We start from the raw sequence: 11,549 nt of genomic DNA on the forward strand, positions 1-11,549 counted from the left end.
GTAATATGCAGTTGAGTTTTATCCATTTTTTCCAGATTTTGTTCCAGCGACACATCAGGAGGAGGAAAAACTGCACAAGTGAACAAAACTGCAACTTGAGAGTTGAGATTGAGCGATTGGCAGCTACAGGTGAGGCGATGAAGTGGAGCTCTGAGGGCGCTTCACTACTAACGACTCCAATACCTTGCAGTGGGTGGAGCTTATTGGGATGCCCACATTTGATGCAACAAGCACTGTTAGCGCACTCATTACTTCAATGCAAAATCCGCTGTGAAGACAGATGAGTAGAGAGACACAGAGAAAGATGGAGAAAGGGAGAGGTAAAAAAAAGTGGAAAACAAGTTGTGACAGGTGGGGGTGAGAGGAAGGGGGCTGGTGGGGGGAGGAGGGAGTCGGCTTGCAGCCAAGCACAGGCGGGTGGGGGACCCACACACCAAACCATGCCAGTGCTGACAGGGCAAAAATGGGAGAGAGAGAGTTGGTGGAAATGAAACAGAGGATGAGACAACATGTTGATGTGGGGGAGGAGGGGGAGGATGCAGCAGGAAGTGTCCGCTCTGTCTCTCTGCCTGGATCCGATGTTCCTGGAAAGAACAGGGGAGAGGGGTGGTACACTGTTGCCCAGGGTGGTCCGCATCGGCCTGGGCACAGATAGGTTGTCTTTTTCTGTTATGTGCATATCAACAATCCCTGTTTATCCCACTATACTCAGTGAAACGCTGCTACGACTCTGCTAACATGCTACTTAGACTACACAAGGTGTACTGATTGTGTGGTATATTGGTCAGAGAGAGAGAGAGAAAAAAACCCACAGTAATTACAACCCAAAATGTAAACTCTGAATATCACTTGGAGACTACATTTCTAATAACCTGACTACCCCAGCTTCTATCCCCAATGTTGATTTGTAATTACACTTAACAATCAAGCGATTCCCAAAAATGTGACAACCACAATTCAATTCAATTTGAATTATCCTTTATTGCTGAAATATGAATGCTATTCAAGAGACTTCATAACAACGCTAGAAACTGTCTGTTTTCTCAAGCCGACAAATGTTTTGGCATGAACCTGTGTTTGTGATTCATGGCCGACACCCTGGGAGTCAGCGTGATCCCTCCTCTCTCCCCTGGAGGAGCCTGGAGGTTGTTGAGAGGCCAGCCTGAGGGCCACTCAGTCATACCTTGCAGTGTGTGGTACTGACAGGGATTCCGATATTGGAAGCCAACACGACTGTGAGTGCAGACGCCAGTTCAATAGTGAATCCACTGTGGAGGAGGAGGAGGAGGAGGAAGAGGAAAGGGAGGGGGAAGAGGAGCAAAGAGACATCCTTCATTGTAATGCCTGGGATGTGCTGCTGATGGCACCGTCTCACCGTATTACAAAATCCACAATAAAACACAGCATTTCATTCAAGCGTTCTTTAAACACACAATAAAAAAGAAAAAAATGATTATCTCACTTGCATAAACGAACACACGAACACACACACACACACACACACACACACACACACACACACACACCATCTCCATTGTGTTCTCAATGCACGTTTTATAAACACTGAAATTCCTGTGTGTGTGTTTCTGTAATGTAACGGGCAGGTTGAGGTACTGAGGGGGGCGGAGGAGGTCAGTGACGTGATCTGGGGTAACATGGATAAACACGGAATCCCTTTTCTCCTGTAGAATCCCACTCAGCAGACATTATAGTTTAAGACATATGAGTTTGAGCCGATTACTCAGGCCCCCCTTTTTTGGGATTCAGGAAAGCTCTCTAAGACATTGTCAGTTTTTCCTGTGAAAGCGGCGGGTTATAGAGCACTGCGGCACACTGAGCTGTCGTGTTACTCACAAGGCTAATGCCCCTAACTTTGGATGCTAACATAAAAATAGTATAATATATGCTTTGATCAGAAAACAGGGTGGTGGGAGCTGGACTGGCTACCTCTGGAGGAGAGGACAGAACTGACAAGAGTTCACTTCCTGGACACAAAACTGATTTGAAATTCAGCTCTGACATTCTAATTGTTTTATTTAATATCAACATAATTTTGTTCACAGGGCAAGGGACATATTCTCACGTGGCGTACCTCTTAAAGCAGCTGATGTGTCCCTCAGCAACCCTGGAACTAAGTTTTGCTGATGATAGCATGCATACCTTTGCACTAAATCTGTGCATCACTTTAGTTTCTATGGTGACAGTGATTGCTGTCACCTCTCGCTATAAAGTTTTCATACACTAATGAGCAACTGTAAACATGCGTTTGCCTGATGAGTGAACCGAGCTGCTCTGTTCGTAAACGTGGTTCACTATGTTTACATTATTATTTGAAAGGATGATTAACTTAGGTTTACTTCAACTGCTTTATTGAAATAGTCTGAGTGAAATCATCATCTAATCTACCAGACGTTCAGCAGGTCCCGCTACTGGGTTCAACTCTGAGAAAGAACAGCAGTCACAGGGGATCCTCACAGTGAAGGAAAAAAAACAAACCCTCATTTCTGGACAGATGAAGGGAGAAATTTTCTAAGTCCACCATTTGCTGCAGGTAACGTGTTTGGTAGCCTATGTGATAAAAGCAGGTAAACAGGAAGAAAGTCTGATTGCAACCAGACGGAAGGGGGTGTAGCGCCACCTACTGTTGTGAAGGTCAACACGTCTACTCCTCTCTCTCGTATACTGGGACAGCAGTCCTAGAACCTGTTTCTCAAGCACAATAAAATGTGTGGGTATATCTGAGAAGTGTTTTTTTCCCAGCCCAGATAGCCAAAGATTCAACCCCCCCCCCCATCCAAACAGTGGAAACTTGGATCATTTGCATGGTGGGTAAATTACATAAGTGTGCCTGCAGTCTAGTCAGCGCTGCTGCAGTGTGTCCCAGTGGTGGCGCAACAGGAGAGCCGGCCAGGATGATGGAAATCCACGCTTCAAAATTCAGTACTGTTTTCTTAAATTCTATTGACATCCATCAACATTGAAGAGTTCACTGCGCCTGCACCACACATATGTCAAGCGACTAAAAGCCACACAACTCCACCTACACACCCTCCTGTCCCTGCACTCACGCAAATGTCTCTGTCAGTCTGATGCATGGGAGAACGAGAGCCTTCAGAGCTGTGAACCAGAGCAAATTTGTCCTTGAGGTCTGGCAAAAGTGGCGAGCTTAAGGGAGAAAAGAAGGCACGCAGAAGGAGAAGGGCCAAAGAAAAAAGAGAAAGGAAGAGAGAGCGTAAAATAATTAGATGGAGTGACCGTGAGAACGACAGAGAGACTATGTGGAAAAGAAGAAAAAGATTGAGAGGTGAGACAGCGGTAAAACAAAACAAAAAGATGCAGAGAGGACTGGGAATAGGGGAGGAGAAAAGGAAAGGAAGAAGGGTTAATTGCAAAAAATGATTGACTCGTGAGAGCATGAAGGGATATGAAAAAAAGGTTAGAAAGGGAAAAGTGAAAGTGAGGAGTCAGGCTGGCGTCTCTCTTGTTGCGGTTGAAGAAGAGAGGCCAGGGTTCCCACTGTGGCTTCACCCCTCCCTCACATCTCCTGCTATACTTCTATTCATCCAGAATGCCAAACAACTTCCTGTAAACCTGCTGGGCAACAGAGTACACACACACACACACACACACACACACACACACACACACACACACACACACACACACACACACTTACTGGAACAATTAGTCCTAATACCCATGCACACACATACATGAAGTACATCCACCACAAAATGACCTGCAGGCATAAAGCCTTGCCTTCTGATGCTGACACGATACACAAACACAAACCTGAGATGTGGTGTACACACACACACACACACACACACACACACACACACACACACACACACACACACACACACACACACGCACACACACACACACACACGGGATAGGAGAGGACATCAAGGGAGAGACAGATCTTTAAGACACAAGAGCAGTAGTCAGTGTGAAGGTTGCGTGCTGTCGGCTGGTTTAAGCTGCAGGACAACACAAACCCTCAGGTTTTATTAGCTGTCGTCCAAAAAAATGATTTGTGAATAATAATTATGTAAGAAGCCAAAGGTCAGCAGAAAAAATAGAAAGCTACTTAATTTCCTTTGCAAAAGGCCACTACAGAGACAGTAGATTTCTGAAGTTCCGGCAGGACAGCATGAGGTTTGCCAAATGAATAATAATGATCATCAGTATATGAATATCTGGCTCTGTAGGAATTATTGGGGTTTTTTTGAGGGAGAGGGATGAACAGAACTACAACATCTTGGTCCAATTTGAGTTTTGCTTCAGCAACCCTAACAATACAATAAGTTTCTCATTATATATATATAAATATATATATATATAAAAGTGTGTGTGTATGTGACAGACAGGGTTGATACGTCTGCAAAGTCAAGGTTGGGTTTTACAAGAGTGATTTAATGAATGTCAGTAATACGTAATATTTCCTTCCATAACATTTTCATGGGTTTTATATGTTTGTGGGTGTATAAACACTTACCATCAACGCTCTGGAACCGGACCGACGTGATTATCGGCATCTAAAGGCTTGTGGTGGCACGTGAAACCAGACACATGTGAATGCTCACCAACTTTTCTTTCTCTCTCAACACATTGTTTTCTTTCTCCTTATTTGTCTCACACACACCCACAAACACACACACCCAGCCAACTAATCACTCATGTGGTGCTCCTCTCACCTTGAAGGGGTGATGGGAGTCAGATCCTTGCCCATAGTCTGGATAACACGGCGGCCCCACACCCACAGACCAGCGCAGATGCCTATACCACCGTAAAACAGCAGCCAGATGGGAGTGGCCGCGTCCTGCATCACGCCGCCCTGGTCATATATCATCCACAGTGCCACCAGGGGCCCGATGGCATTACTGCAGAAGCAAAGGTCGGTTATTAGAGGAGCCCTGTTAAATTATATGGTCACTTCACGTCTTGTATTGCTTTTTAATGCCCATTACTTAAAGTGACAGTTGACCCAAAATGTGTATTTTCTTTTCAAATCAAAGTGTTTTGATGAATTACTGAGCATACGGATGAATAAAGAAAACCTGGATTATACCAGGCCATAGACTTAAAAGTTTGTAAACTGAATTTTTTTGACAGTGTTGCTTAGTTAGCCACCAGCTGCTATTAGCTTCAAGCTAAATATACAGTACGTGGCTCTCCCTACATTCTGGAGTCACAAGTGATGGAGGAAAAAAAATGTCTTTGTGAACTCAAGACCACTTGAAAGGGAGAATACACTTTTTTGGCTGAAGAACTGATTCAACATGATATTTAAATCAGGCAAAAGGCTACATATGTCAGCCATAGCTAATGTCAGCTGAGGGAATTTGTACCTGACATCATTGCCTCCATGAGCGAAGGAACCGAAACAGGCGGTGAGAATCTGCAGGAAGTGGAAAAGCAGGAACACCTCAGGTTTGTCCTTCTCCTCGTGATCCTCCTCAGCCAAGTCGTCCAGAGGCACCGGTGCTGGAGCTCCTTCTTCCTCCACGCCCTCCAGCTCGGTGGCTAACTTCATCTCCACCCCACCTTCCTCTGCCTCAATCTCCGCCTCAGCCACGGCGTTACAGTACGATGAGTAGCTGTCGTAGCGCACACGCTTTTTGGAGTACGACACGCTGTTGCTCCTACCGCCTCCCTCACCTACCAGCTTTTCGCTGTCGTCGCGTGACTCTGTGCGCAGAAGCGGCTGGACGGGCATGCCACATATAGCCGCGGTGTAGCAGGTGTAGCTGTTGTTGCGGCGCAGCAGACGGTAATTGTTGTCAGGTGGGCCTGCATTGGAGCCCGAGCGCTCACTGTCATCCATGCGGCCCAGGTGGATTTTGTGAAGCAGGTCTTTATACAGACCTGAATCCTTGTGGACCGTGTGGTAGACTTGACCGTCACTGCGCATGTGGCCGTCGAAGTTAAAGCTGCCGTTTGAGACGGGCGACTTCAGGCAGCCATTGGTCATTGAGTGGGTCCGGCCTGCAGGGGAGAGAATGAAGATCAGTCACCGTAATTTATGGAAACATTCAAGCTATAAAACATATTTTTGCATTTAAGAGAGCGAGAATGGCTAGAAAAGGAAATTAAACAAGGAACTAGAGTTTTAAGTTGTTGTTTTGTTGTTGTTGTTTTTTTAAATCAGTGGGTTTTATTATTATCCCTCCAAATAAAATTGTTAATTGTGGGATGTTCTGATATCAGACCCTAAATGAATTCTAGCGTACTTTATATGTCAAGTCATGAATGATTATGGACCTACTGGAGGAGATTAAATACGTCATCAGTTTATCTCAGGGTGATATCTTGAGAAGCACTGAAACTTTTCCATTATTCTCTTTTATCTCTTTGCTTTTTCATCTTATTTGTATTCTCCATTTAACCCTTTTGAATTGAATTGAAATGTATTTCAGTGCTGGCTTATGTCCATTAACACTGTCTTGATGCCTCTGATGTTTGATTAAGCACGCTGAATCATCTTGTTATCAACTGTAATATAAATCTGCCCTGCTTTGATATAATGTGTATGTTTTGTTGTAAAAGAGAGACAATTCCACCTTGATAAAGGTCAATAAATCATCTCATTACCGTTAGCATCGTTTGCTCAAATGTTATTGTGATGGACAGTTTCCAGTCAGTCTGTCTTTTGTCCTTTGAACTGATACAGTGAATTATGCCACATCGGTTGTGTTTTTAAGCCACAGATTTACCGTAGACTCTGCCATTGGGCAAGACGGTGCCTCCGTTAGCCAGGTTTGTGAGCTCTCCGCTGGATGTGCGAGTGCTTCGATCGCTGCTGCCTCCAGTGAGGGGCAAGACGGCCTCGTCTGTGCCCTTCGCTCCTGGCAGTTCTTTAAAGACGGGGCTCTCTTCCTCCTCCTCAGGGATCTTGTCCAGACTCTCATCAGAGATCCTAGACAGAGCCTGCTCCTTCTTTAGACGACCTTGATAAAGTGATGGACATGAGTGCGCCATATGAAAATATTTCAAATGATCCTTTCATGTACATATGACAGGGAAAGCAAAATATATGCTTAAAAGGCATTCCACCCTGTCACAAATACTTGTAGAAGCATAACAATACCAGCACATCATCAGTATCTGTACTTATAGGTCTTTTTTTTTTTTTTTTAACAGATCCGTAACAGTGAAATATCAGCAGATGTGCTATAAGAAAAAAAATCCAATATTGTGCATCCCCACAATATACACCTGCAGGATGTGTTTTCCTACAAGTTTTGGTTTAAACTTTCTCAGCCACTGGCACTGAATTACAAGAAAAGGAAGCCCAGAGTGTGGTTGGAGAAAGAAGGAAACTATGCAGCAACATCCCACATGCACAAGTATAGCCGTCAGCTGATCCAAAGCAAACTTAATCCCAGTGCTGACAGACTCGATGACCTCTACCCCTTACAACAACACCCAGGACAAACACATAAACAAACTCAGTCACTGCCGGGTGCAGTAATATCCAGAATAAGAGCGATAACATCACCTGTAATCCTAACAGGCATTCAGAGGTCGCGAGGAGTTAAGCAACAGGTCAACATGGCCTTAATAATGCAGGGGCGAAGGAAAGAGTTTGGAGGAATTATTATAATTTATGACTAAAACTGCTTCTTATTAAGATAAATTTTGAGTGTAATCAACATAAAGGATTATTCAAGGTTTATCAACATGTAATAAGTAACTAAATTGTCAAAATATATCACATAAAAGAAAAGAATCTAAAGCATTGTTTAAACAGACTGTAAATTATAATTATCCTACATTATATTGATTTTTGAATTCAAGAGTGCCTGCCTCAGTGATGTCAGCTCCACCTGCTGCTCCGTCCATCTAATCTAATGTTTCTTGTGTTCTATTAAATTGCTGCAGGCTTTTTTTTCCATTCAGGAAACAATACTTTCACCTTTGTCTGAAAGCTTTTTACTCTGTAGGATTTCAGCTTTACCCCTGAGACGTCAAGCCAAGCAGTTACTATATGCTCGAAAGTTGAAGCAGGGCAACTGGAGTTCAGCCTTTTGGTGGCTTTAGTGGTTTTGGCAGAGGCCGATGAGAAAACACATCCACTGGCAAGTGTTTTTTGGCGTAGGACACAGAGTATACGAGCGGTCTGCTTGGCCGAGGTCAGAGCTCTGGGCTGTCACACGGCGTGAGAACAAGTGGACAAACACACATACACACATAGATACCTACTTGCTATTTTCCTCCTCATCCAGGGACAGACAAATATCCAAACTAGCCCTGCACAGACCAGCGAGCCAGCTAATGTGATGAGGAAAATGGCCCAAACCGGTAGCATCTCTAACCCCAGCACTGCAACACAAACGGAGAGAAGAAATCCACCAAACGTTACAAGATTTTAATCACACCTGCAAGTGGAATTTTGAACTGACAAATTATATTTGCAACATCTCTGCTTGAGACCGAGACGATAATTTGATCGTACATTGGTGCCGGACTACATGACAACACTGCATTAGGAGTAAGAGCACTAACGTGGAGCTCCAGTGTACATGATGGAGAAGGTGTTGATTCCGATGGTGGAGGCATAGAAGAGGGGCAGCGCTCGCAGGCCATTGGGAACAGAATCCTCCTACAGGGAGAACACACCCATGGATTAGTAGGCCATGTCCTGATGTCATGGTTGCAACACAGTATCTGAAAACCCAAATGTTCACTAAAGTGAGTCCCTATAGTCCACTAATCCTATGTACTAGCTGTTGTTTATTATTTGTTTTATCCCTGTAAAGCATCCTTGGGCTTCTTGATAGGTGCTTTATAAATCTTTACTATCATTATTCAACAAATCTATTTTTATCAATCACACACGCCTGCAGTATCATGTTACTAAAGCCACATTCCCACAGATTGAAGAAAAACCTGCAAAAAGTTTATAACATCGCCTTTGTCCACTGGTCAATGACCCTGCGGGACACATATGGGTGTTTGTCAGCTCCGGCTACAAAAAACCCAGGTGAATGAGGTCATTTGCAGTGTACTTCAGGTGCTTCTATTCTCGAACCAACATACGACGAGTGGTCGCAACTCCACTATCAACGATAGGCATGGAGGTAGTGGCAGTTTGTCCCCTCCCTCTGCTTCTGACTGAGATTTGATGTCATCTCAGCCACAAATACAACCAGTCTGACTTCAAGGTGTTCCAACATTGTTCAGTCAGTGTTGAGTTTGGGGGGGGGGGGGACCCAAAAAACAAAACTCCAGCAAAAGATATAAAACTGTAACCACGGAAACACTATCCTCCACGCTGCTTTTTCCTGCGTTGATGCGTTGACTACATTTGTGTCATCCAACATGATGCACCAGAAAAAAAAAACCCTCAAGAATGTCAACATTTCGTTTACAAACCTGCGTGTACGTGTATGTGGGAGAAAGGGCACTGGGGTGTGAAGGGTATGAGGTTGTGAGTTCAGAACAGTTCAAGTTTAAAGTGTGGAAATGGTAACAAAGGATGATGTAAGAGTACGAGAGCAGTTCAACTTCATTCTTGCTTAATTATCAATGTGGTTTATCACCACAAACCTGATATCCCATTTCACAGACTTGATGAGTCACATTTACAAACCAAACTATTTATTTGATGACAGTTTTATGAGGATTTGCAAAGCTGAGCTCAAATATAAAAATGACTATTACAAAAAGATCATTTATTCCTCAGTAATGATGCAAACGGCCCGCAGCGGCGGACTCATGAGTTTGACCCAGCTGTACGGTAACATCAGTCCGAGGAACTCGTCATCCATCACACATCTGCAGCTGTTGCCAAATCAACTGGATTTTATCTGTGCTAAAGGTCTACGGACAGGTTTGTGTGTACACATGTACCTTGGTGTACATTTTCATATTGACACTCGTGAAGTAAGATGCTGACAGTGCAACTGTGCTGTGGAAGCAACTTACTGTAAGCGGCCAAAGAAATTCAAACTGCAAGGCAAATTACAGCCTGCCAAAGCTGCAATAACCCACTATATGATATTTTAATAAGTGCCCATGTTTGAACATAGTAGCTGTCTTTTTGAATCCAAAACCCGAAAGTCTAAAAACATGTTGCTTTAAGATTTTTGAGTCTAAAAACCCAAAAGTAAGAAAACTCAAAAGGAGCTAATTCAAAGCAGTAATAGATAAAACTGTATTGATCCCTAAAAGGAAAATGAACACATTACGACAGCTCGAAAGTACGGTTGAAGAGACGTGAGTGATAATAGAATGAGTCAAAAAAAAGAATAAAATATGAAGGACCATATATATATATATGTGTGTGTGTGTGTGTGTGTGTGTGTGTGTGTTGGGGGGGGGGATGTGCAGAGCAGCTCTAATCAGATGTGAACTCACCTTGTTGAGGATGGTGTTTCTGATGAGGAGGAAGAGGATTCCAGACATGAGTCCAGAGAGCAGAGGGGAGATGAACCATGATGCCACTGTGGAGGGAGAAAAGAACCAGATCATAAACTGTAACACATCTGCCGACAGACAAAAAGCACCATCGAGTCACGTTTTCATGCTATTGTTTTACACATAGAGATCCATTTGCGTCTCATTTCTCTGTTTATGTTGGATGAAGGAATGTTCCTAGTTAAAAAATGCCGCCTCTTGTTTTGTGTGAAAGTCAGAAATGTACTGGCTGTGTCTAATAGCAGGCGTGAGTACACAAACATTGTATCCACACACAAACACACACTGGCCATTACCGATCTTAACCAGCTGCATCCATTGAACACCCTTGGTGCCGATGGCCACCATGGAGAAGCCGATTGTGGCGCCAACAATGCAGTGAGTTCCAGAGATGGGCAGCTTGAGGAAGGAGGCGATTAGCTGCCAGACTGCCGACCCTGGGATCCAAACACAGGCACAACACTCAGAAACTCTTCAACGAAGGCAAACCCCAAGCTGTAAATCATTAGTAAAGTACAAGTTGATTGCATCCTTGTGTCATTTTTGAGTTACCGACTTCATAAAAACACGTGTTTGTGTTAAGACTGGCACAGATGAACATGAAATCTGCAGAGAAACACGCTGCTCAAATGTTTTCAAACACTAGTATGAATTAAAAATTATGAATTAAAGACCTTAGGACAATTACATCCCTAATCACTAATTTAACCACGGCTTAATTTATATGTAGCATTTGAATAATAAAGCCTCAATGTTCCAAACTCGAACAGGACACAAAAACTGGCATGACAGACACGACGGAGGCATTATCAAACAATTCTTTGGAAACAATATAGGAGAGAAAAAGTTTCCCGTCTGAGGCGAAGAGGGAGAGCGTTCGGTGTTGTTTCCCCTGCAGCGTGACATCCGCATTTCCCAGTAATCACTCTTTAATTAAAGCGAAATCATTTTCACCATGAGCCCCCATTCTTTTCCCTCTCTTTTTTGAGAGAAGTTGGTAAATACTGCAAAACCAAAATCTTTAATAATGCTCTTCATTCCTTTAAAAAAATGATGTTTTTTTTTGCAGCCTGTGTATAAGAACAGATTTTTTTTTTTTTAGGTATAAAAACAAAAATATGTCG

The 11,549-nt window shown here is 43.4% G+C and overlaps 1 protein-coding gene across 6 annotated transcripts in view; it reads right to left on the reverse strand.

The window, feature by feature from the left end:
• Positions 1-11,549, reverse strand: part of slc20a2 (solute carrier family 20 member 2) — a 49,837-nt gene that overhangs the window by 6,423 nt on the left and 31,865 nt on the right. For 5 of the 6 annotated variants that reach the window (XM_086206638.1, XM_086206641.1, XM_086206640.1 and 2 more), the window contains exons 3-10: positions 10,722-10,862; positions 10,366-10,451; positions 8,512-8,608; positions 8,209-8,328; positions 6,720-6,953; positions 5,355-5,991; positions 4,701-4,886; positions 1,184-1,268 (exon numbers count right to left, since the gene is read on the reverse strand). In XM_086206638.1, the coding sequence (XP_086062764.1) occupies positions 1,184-1,268; positions 4,701-4,886; positions 5,355-5,991; positions 6,720-6,953; positions 8,209-8,328; positions 8,512-8,608; positions 10,366-10,451; positions 10,722-10,862 (1,586 nt within the window). Of the gene's footprint in view, positions 1-183; positions 269-1,183; positions 1,269-4,700; positions 4,887-5,354; positions 5,992-6,719; positions 6,954-8,208; positions 8,329-8,511; positions 8,609-10,365; positions 10,452-10,721; positions 10,863-11,549 lie in introns of all 6 variants that reach the window. The other variant, XM_086206643.1, reaches the window with a different exon arrangement.

Source organism: Aulostomus chinensis, chromosome 6, assembly GCF_037954235.1.
Source record: "Aulostomus chinensis isolate RoL2024-O1b breed Wild chromosome 6, RoL_Achi_v1.0, whole genome shotgun sequence".
Taxonomy (NCBI): Eukaryota; Metazoa; Chordata; class Actinopteri; order Syngnathiformes; family Aulostomidae; genus Aulostomus; species Aulostomus chinensis.